Here is a 19,357-nt window from a genome sequence, read left to right as displayed (position 1 = left end):
ATATTGAGGAACAGTGTTGGAAAGGACTTGGCAGAAGTGTGCTCTTCATTTTCAAGGTTATAGGTAGTGCAGGAGAGTACCTCAGACCGCCCGGGTCACGTCCTGCCCTGCCACTTAATAGGTGTGTAACCTTGAGCAAGTAAGTCATTTAACTGTAAAATGTAGACAGTGATAGTCTTTACCACATTGGGTTATTGCAGTGATTATTATAAGAATCCATCATATGAAGCCCGTTATTATGTGCCGAGTAGTGTTTTTGCAATACAAAAAATAAATGTGGTGATAGTCTCAATAAGAGTCTTATCTGTATTGTATCTAACGTTTGTGATAGTTAATGTCACCCTTTGACGTAACACTGAAATATGAAGCAAGAAGCTGATGTCCATATTCTGTAGACACAATTACTATCTAAATATTTTTAGCAATGTTATGAAATGTTTAGATGTTGTATTAACAATTTAATGTTTTCCAATAATTTACTTCTTAGCCTATAAGAGTTCCCAGTGGATTTAAATGCTAAAAACATAATGTTAAAGTTGAAGATAGCACAGATATCTAACACCAGATTTTTAGAAGGAATTTCGAAGAGAATACCACTCAACAGACTTGCATACTGTCAGATGGATGAAACTTTGTGTTCTGATTACCAAGACATTTGAAATGGTGAAGGGCTGAATTACATCTTGCATATATTCTACATGAAAAAATTGCCAAACTGACAAAAGGTTATGTGCAAAGAATATACAAGATTATTTTGTTTTAAATTGAAGGAGTTTAAACAGTTCCATTTCTTCTGTGCTTACGAAGTGGAGAAAGATGAGGATTTATGATAGTCGATTTTAATTATAAAAACATTTCTTTTAAAAGTTTAGTGGTATTTCAACTTTTTATTCCATGTTACTGTAATATTTTTTAAATGAAATGTGAAATTTGGAAATGCAAACTATTAGAATAAAATTTTTATTAAAATATAACTTAATGCCATTTTTAAATCAGTTTGTTTAGGATCACTTTATACTTTTTTATTGGCTTGGGTCGTCAAGATCATCCTAAGTGCTTCAGCGTTATCTAAGAAAAGAAACATTGATATAATAAGTAAGGAATTGAATTTCTGATTCTTTTAAATGTATCCCTTTGAATAAAAATATCAAAAAGCCCAAGATTTCCCCTTGGTTTTTTGCTAGTGGATTCTCGTGCTGTATTTGGTGCCCTCTTATGTCAAGGATGCTGTAAGGCATGCGTGTGCATGCGTGCAGCTCACGGGGTCTGCAGCGGGACAAGTGGGTGAGCTTTGGAGTCTGGCAGAGCCCAGCGGAAGTTTCACCCTCCGCGTTGTTGTCGTGGGTCTTACAGCATCTTTCCATCCTTGGCATCACTTTCTTTTCTGTGAATCAGTACATCATGGTTGTTATTTTGGCAGATGTGATTCGAGTACTTTATATACATCAAGTTATTAGGATGTTTAATTACTTCATTCAACTCTTAATTTATTTAGGACCGGCCTCTGGCTCTGCGCCTTTTCTTTAATAGCTACAAAGGCGCAGGAGAGAGTCGCCAAGCCATTGTCTGGGTAAGTGTGGCTGGTCTCGTGGGCAGACATCACTCTATTTGAAAAAACCTTTTTCTAAACAAGATATAACATGTATTTCTTTTTGCCCTCCAAGCCAATTTTATGTAATATACTTTTCCCTTTTTTAAATGACATGGTTTGTGTGTGATCGATTTCTGATATAATAATGATATATAATGTTATATTGAATGGGAAAAGATGGTAGAGGAAGGTATTATCAGAAAACAGGGAGCGCTACATGGATAGCAGCTTTTATTGAGTGAGAAGATGTCCCACAGACTTGACTTGAACTTACCTGAAGTTCATGCTTCTCATTACTTGAAACAGCCCGATATGTGGAACCAGGAGACCATCGTAATGATCTTGGACTAAATGAGAATAAAAGCCGGAACCAAAGTATGGTGCCAGGAAGGGCTAAAATGGTTAAACCATTCAGTTAAGGGATGCCACTCAGATTTTATTAGAACCGAGAGATGTAGCTTTTTAAACTGGTCTAAAATTTATATTAAAACAATCATGTGGGAGAGATTTACAGACCAGGAGAGCACACATAGGCTCTTCCTGGTAAGCTTACCGAATGCCACGTCTGTCAGTCTCCTTCTAAGGCTGATTCAGAATCAAAGGCAGGTCTGGTAAAGCAGGAGGCTCCCGCCTATGCCGAGAGGGTGGGTCATTGGGGACCAAGTTAAGAAGCAGGCAAACCTTTTCAGAATAGATTGTGCTTCATTTTCAAGATTGACTTCTGGATTCTTAATCAGAGATATCACATATCTCACCAGTTAACTACCCTCTTTGTTTCCCAGATGGTGTTAGGGTGGCCCCATTAAATAGGGTTGTCTGGTGCCAGCCGGACAGTCTGGAGGTAGCACTTCTAGCATGGACGATGTCAATGCCACCTGTGGTCTGTGGTGCCTTGGAGTGCTGCTACGTGCCTGTGATGCCTGCCACCCTCCCCTGAGGCTTACCTTTGATTGGAATAGGAGAAGGTGGTAGGTAGCATTAATAAGGCTGCAGTCTTCCTTGCTCGTGTGGGTAGGCTAAAACAGACAGATAACCTCTTGCTCTGCAAAATCTCATGCAAGCATTCTTCGCTTCTGAGTATGGACTATTTAAGATTTAGGATTCCTGTTTTCATGAAATAGTATCAGGCCATATGAGGGAGGCTCTTGGTTCTGGATTCTCATTGAGTCAAAAATCTAGAGATGACCATATCTTTCCAAAATGAAAAAAAATCCAAATCAAAGTTGTGGAATGACCTAAATAGTATGTCTAAGGGTTCATAGAAAACCAGTACTTTGTAAAGTTGCTAGGGACTAGGAATTAGTCAATGTATGCGTTGTTCTCTCTTCATTCTAGAGTTTACCAAACTTTATTTGGTTTATTCCTTATCACTTTCTGTTATTGCTTGTCTTCCTCTCATTGGAATAACCTCAGTGCTTTAACAGCTTTATAAACCGTAACTGCTGATTACTAAATTAACACTAACATCTGGCATTTGCAGGATGTCTTATACTTTATTCATATTACACAATTGATTGCCTTGAATTGTGGGGATATTTCATATGAATTATTAACTATATTCAACAAATAAGGAAATTGAGATCCATGGCTAAAGAACGTGCCAAAGTTACATAGGTGCTAATTTAGCCAAAGACGTGGGCTGAAATACAGATCTCTTCCCTCTACACAGGTACATCATTGGAAGTTCTAAGTCTGAGAATTATACCCTCCCTGTATCCCTTTCCATTCTTGAGCCTCTTATTTAGTTGGGTTTCACTCTTTCATATTTTCTCATATTCTCCTGTTAGTTCCTTTCTCATTAGAGTGTTCTTGGCTGCCTTTTGCTTGTTGAGTGCACTGCGTACCACTTGATATACTATTTTGTGTTCTGACATCTATGTGAGAAACAGCAATTTTTAATTCTATAATTGTACTTTGGAATTTAACTCTACCTAATCTCTATAGTTGACTTTTATCTTACCCTACTCAGAGAAGAATTTGCTTTATGGGATCTTGCCACTTACCCCTCTAATCTAATATTCAGTTTTTAGCAAGGCTGTGCCAAGCCATTTCAGAGGAAAGCAATGAGCCTTTCGTGACCAGAAATTAGGGAACAAAACCCACGTTGTGATTCTACATTTAGACCACGGTCATGTTATTTAGTTTCTTTCTTTACTGCATGGTTTTACTAGAATGTATGAAACTACAAGAAACTTCAAGTTACTTGCTTATTAGGTATTTAACGTGGAGCTCTTTGATATATCGGCTTAATTATCTAGTATTCCACGTGACATAAATATAATATGTACTTTTTTTTTAAAGTTCTGAATTAACAAACGCCATTGTGGACTGGTTAAATAATTATTTAAATGTAGTTTTGTTTACTTACATAATAAATATAGTTCACATCAGTTTTCTACTATGTCTTGATATGACTCTGAGGCAAGTTATATAAATTCTTATCTTTTAGTTCTTGACTTAAATTTAGTTGTAGAATTATGGCTCAGTCATTATTTGAATACTTCCTTTTCAATGATTCTCAAGTCTGCACGAGCATTAGCTGTAGAGTTTTTGTGTTTTTTTAAAGGCATATTCAAAGATTTTGTCTTAAAGAAAAAAAAATGTTTCAGAGTAGAGGGTAGGAACTGTTATTTAAGAAGCAACCTAGGCGAGGTTGGGAACCAGTGTATGGAGGTTATGGGGGAGAGGGGCCTCTGAGATAAGCAGAGTGATTTAGACCAGGCTCACTTACTCAAAGACGTGTATTGGATGCCTTCAATGAGTCCATCATCGTGCTGGGAACCGGACTGCACAACATGACAGTCCCCCTGGAGGTGCTTGCATTTTATTAAGAATTATCCCAAACATTACTTTAGAGTGTACATATTACAATCAGAGAATATGCAGTCATAGGAAGAGGGTCCTAAGTCAGCCCCATTAAGACTCGTGTGGGCAATGCAGGGAAGGTTCAGGAAAAGCATCCTGGATGAATGATACCTGAACATTCTTGTCCAGGGAATGTATCCTTTTGACAATGGAAAATAGAGCAGAAAAATAAGCGAGCATTAAATATTCGTCAGAGAGAAACTACATGATGAAAGCCGTGTTTCCAAGATATTGGTCTGAGAACAGAACTGGAGTCTTGGAGGCAGAAGGCCCCTGCTGCCTGTGAGGAGGCAGCAAGAATTTGTACTAAGGTGGTGGTGGTGACAGAGAAGAAGGGAAGATGAGGAGACACTAGTGGAACTTGACGTATGACTGGATGTGAGAAGTGAGGAGGAATGAGTCCAAAGTTTCCATAGCAATGGCTGGGGCAGTGGTATCCTGGACTGAGGTAGAGTTGGCTGGACAGAGGATGACGCATTTGTCTCTTTGGTCTTTTGTGCATTTACCCCAATGTCTAGCAGAATGCCTGTGCTTAGTGGATGTGTTAGTTAAAATATTGGTTTGGCTCCCTCCACTGTGACTTACAAAAAATGGAAAGTGAATTTCCTCTTTCATGGAAACGTCTGAGTAGGTGAGCACCCACGCAGATAGAGTGGTTCTCTTCCACTAGCTCATCCAGGGACCATTTCCTAGCTCTTATCTCACTGTTGCCAGGGTATAGTGTGGCTTAGGACAGCTCACTTCCATGGTTTTGCCTTCAAGCCCAAGAGGAGGAAAGAGGAAGTGGGAAGCACTTTTTGAGTACTGTGCGTTGTTGCTGCCTACGTTCTGTTGTCTCTAACTCGATCTCATGGTTATACCCAGGTATAAAGTAGGCTGTGAAAAATGTTATATTAACGGACTAACCATATACCCAGCTAAAGCTCAGAAATTATGTTGCTAAAAAGATGGACAGAGAAGATGTGGTACATATATACAATGGAATGTTATGCAGCCATATGAAAAGATAAAATGCTGCCATTCGCTACAACATGAATGGATCTTGAGATTATCATGCTAAGTGAAATAAGTCAGACAAAAAAAGTTGGGAAACGTATGATTTAGCTCATATGTGAGGTATAAAACTGAAAGCAACAAATGAACAAGACTTTGTGGTATAAGTTCTTAATCATGGGACTGTCTACAGAGTTCCTTATTTTGTGCTTAGAATTTGATCATGTAGAATTGAAGGAGGGAAAGTCTCCAAACAGAAGTACCCAAGAGGTAAAGACTAAGAATAGTGGCTCAGAACTGTGAGCTATCCACACGACATAAATATGTGAGGCCCTTCAAAAGGTGGTGGATGTGCTTATTGAACTATAGAGAAAAGCAATTATAAAAAAGATAGCATTCATATTCAAATTCTAAGGTGTTTTTTTGAGCTGAAATTTAATAAAATGTTTAAAGAGCAAATTAAGAATCCAAATTTATATGTTGTCTTTTTTTTTTTTTTTTTTTTTTTTTGAGGTAGCACTGCCACTTATGGGGTATTTTCCCTTTCCACAGGAGGCTTTCAGAAGTGACCGAAAATTTTCGTGGTTGATTTTTCTGAAAGTCATTTGTATTATTCTGTACTCCCATCCTGCTAGGGAACCGAAAATACTTTTATTGCTATTAAGAAGACTGCTTGACTCTGTGAATTTGTGTGACAGCTGGGCACAATTATTTTATTAGTTTCCTAATTGACCCAATTTAAACCCAAAAGAAAGACAAGGTCAGCATATGTGACAGCTGTCAGGGCAGCTGTCACTTCTGGTCATTTGACTGCAACCTTTTTTCTTTTCCTCCAGTGTTTTTCTAAGCAGATTTATAACAAAATGCTGATGGTAAATAGAAATTACTTCCTTCCCAAGCAGGTTCTATCAGTGCTGTGTTAGGTTCTAGAAAACATAGTTTAAATATGTCTGTTTGATAGCAGCTTGGCCACCTCTGTTTTAGGAAAACTCGTGGGGTCGTGTGACTGTTCAGGATGCTTCAGAAAGCCAGGTTTGAGATTGAGCTGATATGGCCATTTGGGTTGGATGCTCATATCCCTCTGTTAATTAGTTGGAGTGTGGACCAAATACAGAATGAGAGAGATTGCCAGTAAAATAGTAAGCTTTCTAAAAGACCTAGATAAACGCACATTTTCTATTTTGTGGTCAAACCCATCTGACCTAATACATTCACTGTGTATGTGCTTTATTTTATTTGTTGACTAGTGTTTCAAGGTTCCACATTAAAAAAGGAACACTTTTTAAATCTTAGGCTGTGAATTATCAAATGTGTAATTGTTACTTTACAGAGGTCAAACTAATTTCCTAAACTATTAGAAATTTTCCCTGTTGATAGATCAGGCTCTTAAAATACTGGTAAATAGCATGACATATCAGGACCACTGGTGAATACTAGAGGAAGGACGGTAGATTCTGAAGATGATAAAAAACCCAAAAGCTCTTTCAAATAATTTTTGAATACTTTAATGACTTTATTTGTTCTTCATTTAGGATTAAAAATAACATTATTAACTATATTTTTAGAATTCAAATTAACACTTCCCCCTTTTCTTTCTTGGGCAGGTTGTCAAGTTATTAAGCAACAAAAGGTCACAAGCAGTTGGGATATTAATGTCCAGCCTTCACTTAGATATGAAAGACATACAACATGGTAAGTATAAAAATAAAAATTCAACCTTTGAATACTAAAATTTGGGCTGAAGGATATGATGTTTGGTGGTAAAATTATTTCAAACTAAGAGTTTCTGTGTATAATGATGTTAGTACATTTCCTGTGTTACCAGCTTTCTCCCATTTCTGTTACTAGAAGATTTACCATCGATGTGGCTTTTCTGTTACTTCTATATCTTGCTAAGAGCCTGATTCTCGTGTGATATATTTAGTCTGCATTAATAAATACTCTAATATTTTATTCATTAGTAGTATTAGTCCCACTGTGCTCTCTAGCTAGACTGTATCTGAGGTATTTACTTCCAGATGCCATGGTCACAGAGTGACTGATAAACAGTAGTTAGAGGTGCATAATGGGATATGTTTCCACCACTGAAAATACCTGGAAGAGATAGTCCACAGGAGAGAAATCTATGTTGAGACTTGAGTCTCAAGTGTTGGATGAGCTTACATAAAGAAGAGGAAGTAAACCTAAAATTTTCTGATAAATCAGCTTCAACCAGTATAAAACTTACAGGGAAGCTTGTTTTGCTTGTTGCTGTTTTAAGAATGTCTTTATGATTAAAGATGTCAGAAAGAAGACCGAATTGCCATATTAAGTAATGAAATGAAAACTCAAAATTGTTTAAGAGGCTGATTGATCATTTGTCTTAGATGTCTTTAAAACACTGAGCAGGTGACGGGGCATAGACTCCCAGTCCTCCTGTTCCAAGATACTGTGAGATGCTTAAAAAATCACTAAGGCAGATTTACCACGTGTAACTTTTTAGGGTGGAAAACTGGTCCCTTTTCTTTTAGTAATTTGGGACTCCTATAGTATAAACCTCTGGGCTTTTTTACACATAGAGGGATTGAATTAATTTTTTCTAATAACCATCAAAGATAGTTTCAAAGTGTTCTTGCTCACTTATATTATTGTTGGTGATCCAGACACATGGAAGCAATACCATAGTGACCTTTTGTTATTTCTTTTATGTTGTTGTTTTAATTTATATCTTTAATTGAGCTTATAAAATATTTTTTATGTTTGGATTTAGGATGATTTTTACATTTTCTAAGTGGCTTTAGTGTCAGTATTTTAATACTTGAATTCTACCCTGCAATTGGCAGGCATTCCTATGCCATATCCTTTTATCACATTTATGCGGAGAGATGTTGCCCAAAGGTGAATAGAGGAATTAAATTTATATTCAGAATGTCCCTTAAGCTGTCTGGAGCCTTAGAACATATTTAAAGCAGATTGAATTATCTACTGGAATGTCAATGTACCAATTAAAGAAATGTGGTTTCAAGTATAACACAGACCTTATAAATCGTGAAAACATTTAACTGGCTTTCTAGCTTATTATCATTTTGTGAATGTGGATTCTATTCGTTAGGCTTCAAATATTGTGTGGAAGAATTCATAAACAGCACAAGCTTGGTATGCCCAGTCAATTGATGAGTAACTCTTAATCGCAATTTAAGTTTTTATTAAACTGTTTTGATGGTGAGGAGACTTCCTTAGCTAAAGCTTTGGGGGTAGTAGTCATGGAACAGAACGCCAAGCCTGGCGCCAAGTTCTTGGCGTTTCTAAAGCCGGCAGATGTAGCCCAGTCAAATCATAGAATGAAATCTGAAAATAATGATATGGTCCTTTCCTTCAGTCAAATATTCAGCCCAGGCTGAGTTAATAATGAGAACCTTATGAACAAAGGAGGCCGCCTGACATCTGTGTCTGTGGTAAGCCAACAAGAGTTCATTGAAAAATTTGCTAGCTTAATATGCAGTGCTAACAATAACATAGCATGAATGTCACTAGTTGAAGGGTCACACAGAATTATGTATAACTTTATCCTATTAAGATTTATAGCAGTTGCTTGAGTCACTTTGAAACCTTACACATGGTTTTCTAAAAAATGGCCACCTTAAAAGTCTGAAGAAGCAAGCAGTGTGCCTTTCAGTGAATAAAGTCTTGTTCTGCCTCAGTATGCTGTCTGGAACCATGATTTACATATGTGAATCACTTGTGGCCTCTAGAATAAACTCGACTTCTATCAGGATATGCCTCCACTAAGAAATCCACAGAAGCATAAACGTCATTGTTTATGGATGTAGAAGCAACCACGCAATTTATCCAGACCTCCAATGTCATCCTACAGAAGAGCAAACTTTTAGTGGTCAGGTTTATTTCTCAAGGTCACATAGCTCTGTAATGGAATATACCAGACTTGCACCCAGCCCTTTTCACTAACTGGTCCTGTTCTGTTCATTTTGATAGGCTACTTCTCCAAGATTATGCTTTTCCTACAGGTTAACCAGCATTTGGTATTTCTAAAACAAGGCATAAGTAAGCTTGTAAAAAGGGGAGGGAAAAAAAAGCAGGAATTATTGTCTCTCTTCTTCCCTGTTAACATTAGAAGTTGAATTTACATTGTAACACTTGTATTTTAAAGTGCCCCTTTGGAGTAATTAGTGTAGAAGTTTGAGTTATAGTTACCAAAGGTGTAATTGCGGCCTTGCCATCACGTCCACCGAGTCGGTACTGCATCATGCTCAGACTTGCAGGCGAACTCAGGTTACTTCCCACGATAGCACCGTAGAGTCTAGGGTCACTAATGGCGGAAGGGCAGAGGGGATCAGTTTCTTGATTAAGTTTACTAATGGGACAAATGTAAGCGAGGCAGCCCCAAATAATTAACTCATGTGTTTGTGTGTCAAAGGTTACAGTGAACGACAGAGCTGCTTGAATGCAGTTGTGAATATGCCTGGTAACTTCTAAATTATCACACAGGTTATAACAATTTTTCGATGGGAAGAGTGAAACTGGTGTGCCACCTCTAAAAAATCCCAATGGTTTAGAACAATTTCTAGTCTAGGATGAAGGAGGTGCCTTTCAAAGAGGGTTTGCCCTAATTCATCCTAAAGCCTGGGGACACTGTGAAGTTTAAGGTTGCCTTAGATGAAGCTCAGGTGGTCGATCCGGGCACTGTTCACTACTCATCCACCCCCTGAGTTGGTTTCCTGCATGAATAGCCCTCTGAGTCCTAGTTTATTGTTGGGGGAGGGGCTGGGTGTCTAGAGTCTGTACTGTGGGTGGTCCCAGAGCTTAAATATTTCCCCCCCACATTTCCAGCTTCACGAAGCTGTCAATAGAAAGTTTGGATTTGTTGGGATGGGCAGATACTCCAGGGACTGAAGCGGTTTCTGACCGAGCTCATTTTTCTCTATTCTTTCTTGTTTAGCATGGTAGTTACTATCCTGTCAGTTCTTTGATGCTTTTAAGATATTTTACAAATATATTTTACCCAACATTTTAAACTGTTCTCAGTGTGGAGATTGATTCCAGTCATCTCATCTTTTATTCTCCGATTTGCCAGCCCAGAGTATCGGTGTCCTGGGTCCCTCTGTTCCTTCATGTGTGTCCTGTCTAAAGCCACCTGGTATGTGGGCCCATGGACAATGAATGCTAAGTCACATTCCTGTTAACATTTCTGTCTGTTTAAACATGATTTATCAAAATCATGTGTCTTGAAATTAAATGATATAATTATGTAAACACCTAGTATTCCATCAGAAATATAGTTGATATGGTTAATAAAATTGCAGTTATTTTTATTCTTTGGTCTCTAAACCTAATGATTGTTTTTTCACTTTTTATTTAAAAAACGTGGTGAAGGGTATCTTCCAAGGACAATAACAAGCTTTCCGATGTAGACCAGAAAGTCCAGTGAAGTTTGTTCATTGTGACTCCTCTTTGGAACCTGCATCCACTTGCTGTTCTCTTGATCTGTCCCTAATCTCCCTCAAAGGGACTCAGAGCTAAAAGCCTCATCCTGATAATTCTGTAGGAAGAAATCACCTAAATTCACAGGTACCTAAAAAGAGAATTGCTTTTGGCAAACAAGATTCATTCTCTAATATCTTTCATAATAAAATCTTTTTATTAGCATGTGAGGAGATGGAAATAAACATTGGTTTGAATCCTGCTCCCCCCAACTGTAGTTACTGATTGTTGTGTAACATGGTCTAGAAAGGGAGTGAATTTCCATTCCTGTGGAGAGATGAGGCTTAAGACGAAGCAGCCAAGGGGGCTTCACCCTCAGTAGGATGGCAGGTGCTGCTGTCCCTGCGATGCCCAGCTAGGTGCTCTCCGTGGTGTTAACTGATTTCAGAACGAGGACCTACGGTACCTAATGAAATGAGAATGTGCACCATATGCAAATATGCCCGGCAAACGCGCACGATACTTCTGGGGCCACCTGTTGTTTTGTTTTTTAGAGTTATTAAAACATTGGAAAATATAAATTTAACAAATTTCATTTCTTGCTTTATGTATCATTTCATGCAAATCCCTTAGTTTGCTACTAGTTCTGTTCCTTAGAGAAATGAAATGGGTTTTTTCATATCTGTGAATTAAATGAGGAAGACTATTTTAAAAAAAAGAGATTAATTAATAGAGTTACTTGTTTTCGTTTGAACCAAACAAACATAAACAATATTTTTATAGAAAAAGCAGTCCGAGCTAAGCCTAAACTAAAGCAAGTCGTGAATACCTGTAAAAAGCCTGTGATGCTTAGGACCTGGGACTTCCCATGTCTCATCTCGCTTATCAGTTGCTCAGAGAGTGTTGCAGGATGCTGGGACAGAGAGCAGGGACAAGACAGAGCCGGGACACTGAGGCTCTAAGCAGGACGCAGCATATATTGGGTTTACTGGTCCTGGCACCAGCCCAGCGGACTCACATCCAAAGCCTGAGCCCTGATCTCAGCGGGGCTTCTCTTTCGTACACATGTTTTACATCCTACTTGCATGTTCTTTCTTTATGGGGAAAGTATTTTGATTGGTTGGCGCACCGAAAAGTTCCTTACCTATTATGAGAAGGGAAGTGAACAACCTTGAACTATTACAGGAAATAGTTGGCCTCCGCTACCACAACAGTGCATAGGGAAATACAAAATGTCAGCTTAGGTACAGTCCTTGGGGATGCTCATTTTCATTTTGTATTCATTCTCTAAGTGTATTTTTTGCTTCCTTGTGTCTCTAAAGGTCTTCACATCCCTGAGTTTCTCTCTACTTCCAGGTGCAGTCTAGCAAATGGTTAAGAATATGCATTCGGGGGCCAAGATGCTTGGATTTTGTTACAGACTAAATGTGTCCCTTTCCCAAATTCACATGTCCTTGTCCTAACCCCCAATGCCATGACATCAAGAGCTGGGTTTAGACGGGGTCATAAGGGTGGGGACCCGTGATGGGATTAGCATCCTTATAAGAGGAGAAAAGACCAGAGCTCTCTACAGACCGGGAGGGGAGCCCTTACTTGCCCCAGCCTCCAGACCTGTGGAACTAGGTTCTTGTTTAAATCTCCTGGTCTGTGATATTTTGTTATGGCAACCCAAGCCAAAGTGGATTTGAACCCCAGCTCTGCCACTGGTTAGCTGAGTAAACCTGGACAAACTTCTTCATAGTCTTCAGTTTCCTCATTAGTAGAAAGGGCTGTTAAATGAATTATTTTCTATAAAGAGGTGCACATGCACACACACACACAAATAAATGACATGTCATACTAACTACACAATCAATATTTGTTGTCCTCTCCTTCCTGCATTCTTTAGGAAACAAGCTGCATTTGTAGTCTCTGGAGGTGTTTGAAACCCAGAGCCTGGCTGCCCAGTGAAGAGGAGAGAGAACTTGAAGATTTTCTTTTTCCTTTCATTACTTTGAACAGGTTCCACAAGAAGCCTTTGACATGCAACAATGGAAGCAGTAAAATGCAGAAGCTCTTCCTTCTGATGACGTTTGAGAGTGAGATGAAAGGGAGAAATGGGAGTTTATGTTCAGGAGACCTTATCTGAGGCAGATTTGTCCTGGAGCTTGGGTTTTCTATGGATGTTACCAAAATGCTGAGTTAGTGCTTGGCTGTACTCATTTCTGTTTTCTGAATGGTGATAAATAGACGAGTTATTTATATCAGCATTTCTTAGAAGTTGAACCTCGCTGTATCTTGGACCATGCTTTATCTGCAAGAAGAGCAGTTTGTTTTGGAAACTTGAAAGGCTGGGGTCTCCTGTAATTGTGTGGTTTCTTAATCATTGTGCTGTGGGAGTCAGTCACATTCTACATTTGTCACTATTGGCCCTGGGTGGCATTGACATTGGATGGAAAGGGGCTTGGCTTTATTGATGACATGCATTTTAATGAGGGAGATAAGTAGAATCTAAGTAGAAACATGGACAGATGCTTCCATTTATTGCTTTAAGATATTTTCTTGATGTTAAACTAGTTTCTAGCTATGAGTAAAGCATAAGAATACTTCTTTAAAAATCCTGAAACACCCTTTCTAAACTGCAGGAACTTTTAAGGATGTTTTATGGTAACTCTCTCCCCAGGTACTTTGTTAGCCTGCACATGGAACGGTTCTTTTACCCTGTTGGGCTGCCACTGAATAATGTTTTTCTGATGAAATTTTCTACGAAACAAGTTGTAGATTATAAACTCCAGGTCTTTTTCATAGAGTTTCTGGTTTCATTCTTGGAGACACAAGCTTTTTCACTTGCCTATCAATAGCCATGAAAACATTTATCCATAATCACTTGTTTATTTTTGTAATAGTCTCAAAATTTGAGTTTGGTGTGGGCAGTGTTTTTTTTTCAAGTAAATTTCCCAGTGTCTGGTTTCTTTATGAAACTTAAGTTTTTAAGGCTCACTTAGAAATCATCTCATGTCCTTTTTTTTTTTTTAACTGTAAGTGTCCTCTTTACATGGGATATATAATTTTAAGACCTGTTTATTATATTTATTGAGACATTAAAAATGAAGTAAATGGTGTTGGGAGGGTTAGCGAATGGTATTCATTGAAATGTGAAGTCACTTAGAATTAGAAATTTGAGAACAAAGTGGGCTCCATCCAGAGAGCTGTGTAACTTTTTTGTCATTTGTAGCCTTGTCATGGAGAAAAATGCATGTGAGATAGGCGTGCTTTCATTAAAACGTACTTTCAGTAATCTAATATCAGAATATGCTTTAATTTAAAATATGAATTCATTACGTAGAGTTTCTTATAAAAAGAAAGACCTCATAAATCATTTTAAGTCACACACATATTATTAAATCAAGATAAAATGATGTATTATGAGTTTCTCATTACAGATTCAGCAAAAAACCTGGGTTAAACTTAGCTTATGTTTTTATGACATTGTTCCACAATTAGACTTTTTGAATATACTTTTATGGGAAGGAGAAACATAATACCTGAGGGTGTTCTAAAGCTCTGGAGGTGTTTTTGTGTGTGTGTGTGTGTGTGTGTGTGTGTGTGTGTGTGTGTTTTCCTTTAGTGCATTCACTGTCTGAATTATGTGTCAAGTATTTGTGTGTTTATTTTGGCTGCGCCCCCCTCCCTTCCCCAGCAGAAGGGTAAGCTCTGTGAAGCCTGTGACAGCCCCTTGCAGCTCAGCACAGGGTGCTTCCTCCTGTGATGCTGGATCTGTCATTAGGTGACTGTTAAAGGAATAGCCCAAAACCACATGGGGCGTGCGTAGAGGCGGAGTTCAAATGTGAACTCTCTCAGTGTGAGCTTGTAATTAACCACGCCACCATGTGTTAAAGGTATGTGTTTTTTTTGTTTGTTTTGTTTTGTTTTGTTTTGTTTTGTTTTTGCTGTAGAAATATTCTTGTTGCATGATCCTTGAGAGGGATGAAAGTTTGGACTGTCATTTTGGGGAAAAGGAAATACACCACCCCCCAAAAAAAAGTCATGTTTATATTTCAAAATTAATTCCTTTAGAATTCTATGAGAGGATGTTTTGAAGATGAGGAGGAAATGATTAACACTTTATACTTTTCCTGATAGAGCCACCTGTGTCCCGTTCCTGCTAGTACATTCTGGAGATGCGATCACAGTTTTTCCCCATAAGCCCAGTGTGCTGAGACATCAGATGAAATGGCTAAAACGCCAGAGTGGTGTGATCGCACGTTATCCCCGAGCGTGGCTGCAGGAGCGATGTTTCATGGTGACCATCTCACATCTTTCTTCGTGGTCAGACATGAACACGAGATCTGCACTTCCCTCGTAGCACTTTTTAGCCAAACACATCTGAATATGTAGTAAAATTAATTAACCATTTTCATGAAATTATTATATACACATGATTTAGAAATCAAATAGTACAGAAAAGCTTATGATGAAAAACCATATTCCCAATTTCCTGTATGAACTTTGTTATTTCTGTGATGGGTTGTAAAGCATGTTTTTTTCCTGTTTGAGCCACTAAAATAATAACAGCTTTATTTAAGGAAATAGTGGAATTTAGGAGGTGGCGTCTCTCTCAGTGCTCTTGATACTATCAAGTCCTTATGAATTAAGTTGTCAGAGAATTTCTCAATTGAGTGTGACATTTAAATATATTATCTGCAAGGTTCCTTTTAATTCCCATATTTCATCATTCTAAATTTAAGGTTATATAATTGCCGATGATGATGATGATAATAATAATAATAATAATAATAGCCTGCACATAAAGTTGCTAGTATAGGGCCTGCAGTAATTCTATGAGGTAGTTGATGTTTAGTTGATGTTATTATCCTCGTCTTAAGGATGAAAAAACCGAGGCTAGAGTAGCAAAAGGAAGTTGACCAGCAAGTGGCAGGACTGTGATTTAAACACAGATGGGCTGGATCTAGAGTGCACTCTGTACTTCCTGAGCACTGGAAATGTCACTGATCGTATCGGTGACTTGAGCTGGCAAAAATGGTGCACGATTTTTTTTTTTTAATCTCTGGTTCATAATTAGACACCATTCTACTGGTTAGCGGTTATAGTTGCTGTGCATAGCACTGTCTACTGTTTTGCTAGCGTTCACATTCACTCTGTGTGGAGAGGGTAGGGGGTCAAGACACAGGGAGAGAAAAAGACTCCTGTAAAAGAGGTTGCTTGATGGATGCTGGAGGACTTAGTTTAAAATTCCTTCTATCATCACTCTTTATCCTGTATGCTGTCAGTTCTGTGATTCAGGTGATGCTTAGATGTGCTTTGCCAGAGAAAGCTGCAGAGGGGAGGGTGTCTCTCTGTGTCCCAGTTCTGTACCAATTAGAGGGACAAGGGAGAGAATGGATTCAAAGACTGTGATCACCTTAGTAACACGTGGTCCGAGGAGTGGGGAAACGTATTAGGGTGGCTGATTTTCCTGTTCTTACCACGAGGCCCTGTTTTTCCACAAAGAAAGATGTCAGCATTGACATTAATATTGGGGGATCATCATTCATGTCTTCTTTTCTTTCTTTCTTTCTTCCAATATTTAATAACAGATTTATTCACTCAAATATTTACTGAGTACCAACTTTGTGCAGAGTTCCATTCCTGGTACTGAGATACAGAAACAAAAACAAAAGAGACAGAAAAGTCCATGCCATGTGGAGCTTACATTCCAGTAGGAGAGTTAAAAAAAATGCAAAATGTATGTCAAATGGCCATAAGTGCCATGGAGGAAATCAACAAAAACAGGGAATGGAAATACAGAGCACAGGGAGGTGAAGGACGCGTTAGTAAGAAATCGGCATCTGAAGGGTGTGAGAAAAGGACTCCTGGAAATACCGGAGGGAAGAGCATGCTAGGGAGAAGGAGCAGTCATGTGCAAGGGTCCTGAGGTAAAAATGTGGCTCGGTAAAGTTACGGCAAGTCGCCGAGTGTGTCTGGGGAGAGTGAGCAAGGGGCAGGGAAGTTGTGAAGACGTTTGACTGAGGCCTGGTTGCCTTTATAGGGACTTTGCCTTTTACTCTGAGTAAGATAGAATGCTGTTAGAGGCCCTTGGCAGAGGAGTGATGGTCTGTCTTCAAAGGATTAGAGTGCTGTTTCAATGAAGTTCTATTATGTCTTTCTGCCTTTTTAAAAAATTTAATAAATAGAGAATAGCAATGTGTTTCATGAAGATTATGCCTCACTCAGAATTGCTTTATATTTTTTGAAAATCTCTTTATGGTCTGGGTTATTGAAGACAGCTAGAGTCTTATATCTGCTTCTGCATTCATTCTGTTGTTCTATGTTGTTTTGGTTGGACCATATGAAGAAAATCTGGCTTCTTGCAGATATGTAGCTGAAAAGGGAGAAGTACTTTAATGGTCTTTTCAGAATATGATGGATATTATTCTTAATACTATACCCAAAAGCAACAATAATAGTGTCCTAGTGGTTAGTTGCAATGTGGAATTTGAAAGCCACCGCAATGAACTTTTCATACTATATAACATTAAAAATAAAAAAGATTACATCTCACTCAACATCAAGTACCTGTATATGGTAACGTTACCTTATTTAACTGAGTTAAGGCTTTTGGATTATTTAGATATTTGGTAAAAAAAGTTAGGAATATTAATTGAATTTATTTCAGTGAATCAACAGACTGCTAGTTTTTGAAATGGAAATGTTTGAGTAGTTCTGAAATGGCACACTTTGTATTTTTGACATTATTTATTTCTAAATGTAATTTACTTATTAGTGCTCTTTCATCCCTAATATCTGTTTCAATATACATTTATTAATGTTCGTTGGTCAGCACCCACTTTTGAACTTTAGTTTACAGCTCCGTGAACAGGCATGGGGACTCCAGGCCTCACTGCCGCAGAGCAGCATGGGCTGGCCTCTGAAGGTCGTCCTTTTCTCGGACATCATTTCTGCAATGAAATACTCCTATAATCTACTGTATGTAGCGAAAGGCCTGGGTGTCACAAAGAAATGACATCAGTTTTCTAGCATCTCTGAGGCTCTTGAGTTGTAATTTCAGAATACTTAGTGAAAAACTTAAAGTATTGAAATACAATATAGTCTAGGGAGTTAACTTTTAGTCTCAACCTTTAACCCTTTAATTCTATGCCAGAAGGAACTCTGGGACAGATCATATTTTTAGGGGTAGCCTGACAAGTGAAGACGAGTGTACTCACTCTCCTCTCTCCTCGGCTAGAAAGAGATGAATGAGAAGGGGAAGTGATGTTCTCTGGGAAGTCTAGTAAGAGGAGACTGCTTCTTCCCAAACAATGGGGATCATGATTTCAACCAAGACTAAAATTTAAGTGCTTTGACAAAGTATTTTAGCCACCGACAGCCATTTATTTCTCCTACACAGATACATTCAGATGAACTCTGTACACCTTAAAAGAAAAGAACAAACACAAATACAAAAGAGTCTTTATGTGTGGGAATTGTGAAATTGAAGTAATGTGTATTTTTTTTAACGATCAGATTTTTCATGGGATTATTTATGTATAGGAGCGGCTAAGAAAAAGACAGCAAAATTTTATGATGACGGAAGGTTTCTGCTGAGTCGAAGTGGTAGATGTGGGAGTGTGGAGAATGTTCCTAAATTTTAGTTCAGTTTTTTGGATAGAATATTTAAGAAACATTTATTATTTATAGAGCACCTTCATCTTGAACTGTCACCTTTATTTACTTGTGGGCAGGGGGAAAGATGATTCTTGGAACTTGTGTTATATGATGGAACAAATCCAAACTCATGGTATCCAAGGTATGTCAGACCTCTCCTCTCACAAGGGCTTACATCTGAAGCTTGTCTGAACGGTGACGCCCATCCTCTGTTTTATGACTTGAGCATATTGCCAGGGATAAAGGATGTCTGGAAGCTCTGACAATGAAAATAATCTTCTTTAGTTAAAAAAAAAATAACATAAGTTATAAGAAGGGCGAGTGTCTCTTGTGCAATTAAATAATACGTGGTGCATTGCAGTTGCAGAAGTGCTGAAAGTCAGTGAGTATTTAATGAAGGAAGAAGAGAGGGTTGAGAGAAGCAAAATCGGTAGTGTCCAGTGTCAAGACAACATAGATCAGTGGGGGGTGGTTACTGAACTATACAAGATAGGGTGTGAGGACAGGACAGTGGATAGAAGAAAGAAAATCCTCCAACCATGGGCTTTCCATTCACCAGATAGCTATCCAAGTTTAATTAAAGCTCAGAAATATGAGTGTATGGATTGGAATAGAAGCCATTCCAACTTATATTTGAAAAGCTTGTATTCGATCTAGAAGCAACTTTTATTTATTAAAATGTTGTCAGAGAAATCCTAACGTTTGAAACTCCTCATATTTAACTGATTCCTCATTAATCCTTACATATAAATATATACATCGAAAGAGAAAAATAAAAAGAAAACATTCATTAACTGAACAAATGACAAAGTATGGCTTAACATGATTATAACCAATACATCACAC

General features: G+C 38.2%; 1 protein-coding gene across 6 annotated transcripts in view; it reads left to right on the top strand.

Moving 5' to 3' along the window:
- The window catches only part of FMN2 (formin 2), a 371,091-nt gene that overhangs the window by 170,828 nt on the left and 180,906 nt on the right, over positions 1 to 19,357 (top strand). For all 6 annotated transcript variants that reach the window (XR_004955481.1, XM_036235636.1, XM_016129861.2 and 3 more), the window contains exon 7: positions 7,054 to 7,141. Coding sequence is in view for 5 of the 6 variants with exons in the window: in XM_036235636.1 (XP_036091529.1) it covers positions 7,054 to 7,141 (88 nt within the window). In the remaining variant the exon portion in view is untranslated. The remainder of the gene's footprint in view (positions 1 to 7,053; positions 7,142 to 19,357) is intronic.

This window comes from Rousettus aegyptiacus, unplaced genomic scaffold (genome assembly GCF_014176215.1).
Source record: "Rousettus aegyptiacus isolate mRouAeg1 unplaced genomic scaffold, mRouAeg1.p scaffold_m13_p_18, whole genome shotgun sequence".
Taxonomy (NCBI): domain Eukaryota; kingdom Metazoa; phylum Chordata; class Mammalia; order Chiroptera; family Pteropodidae; genus Rousettus; species Rousettus aegyptiacus.
This window is presented reverse-complemented; position numbering and strand designations above follow the sequence as displayed.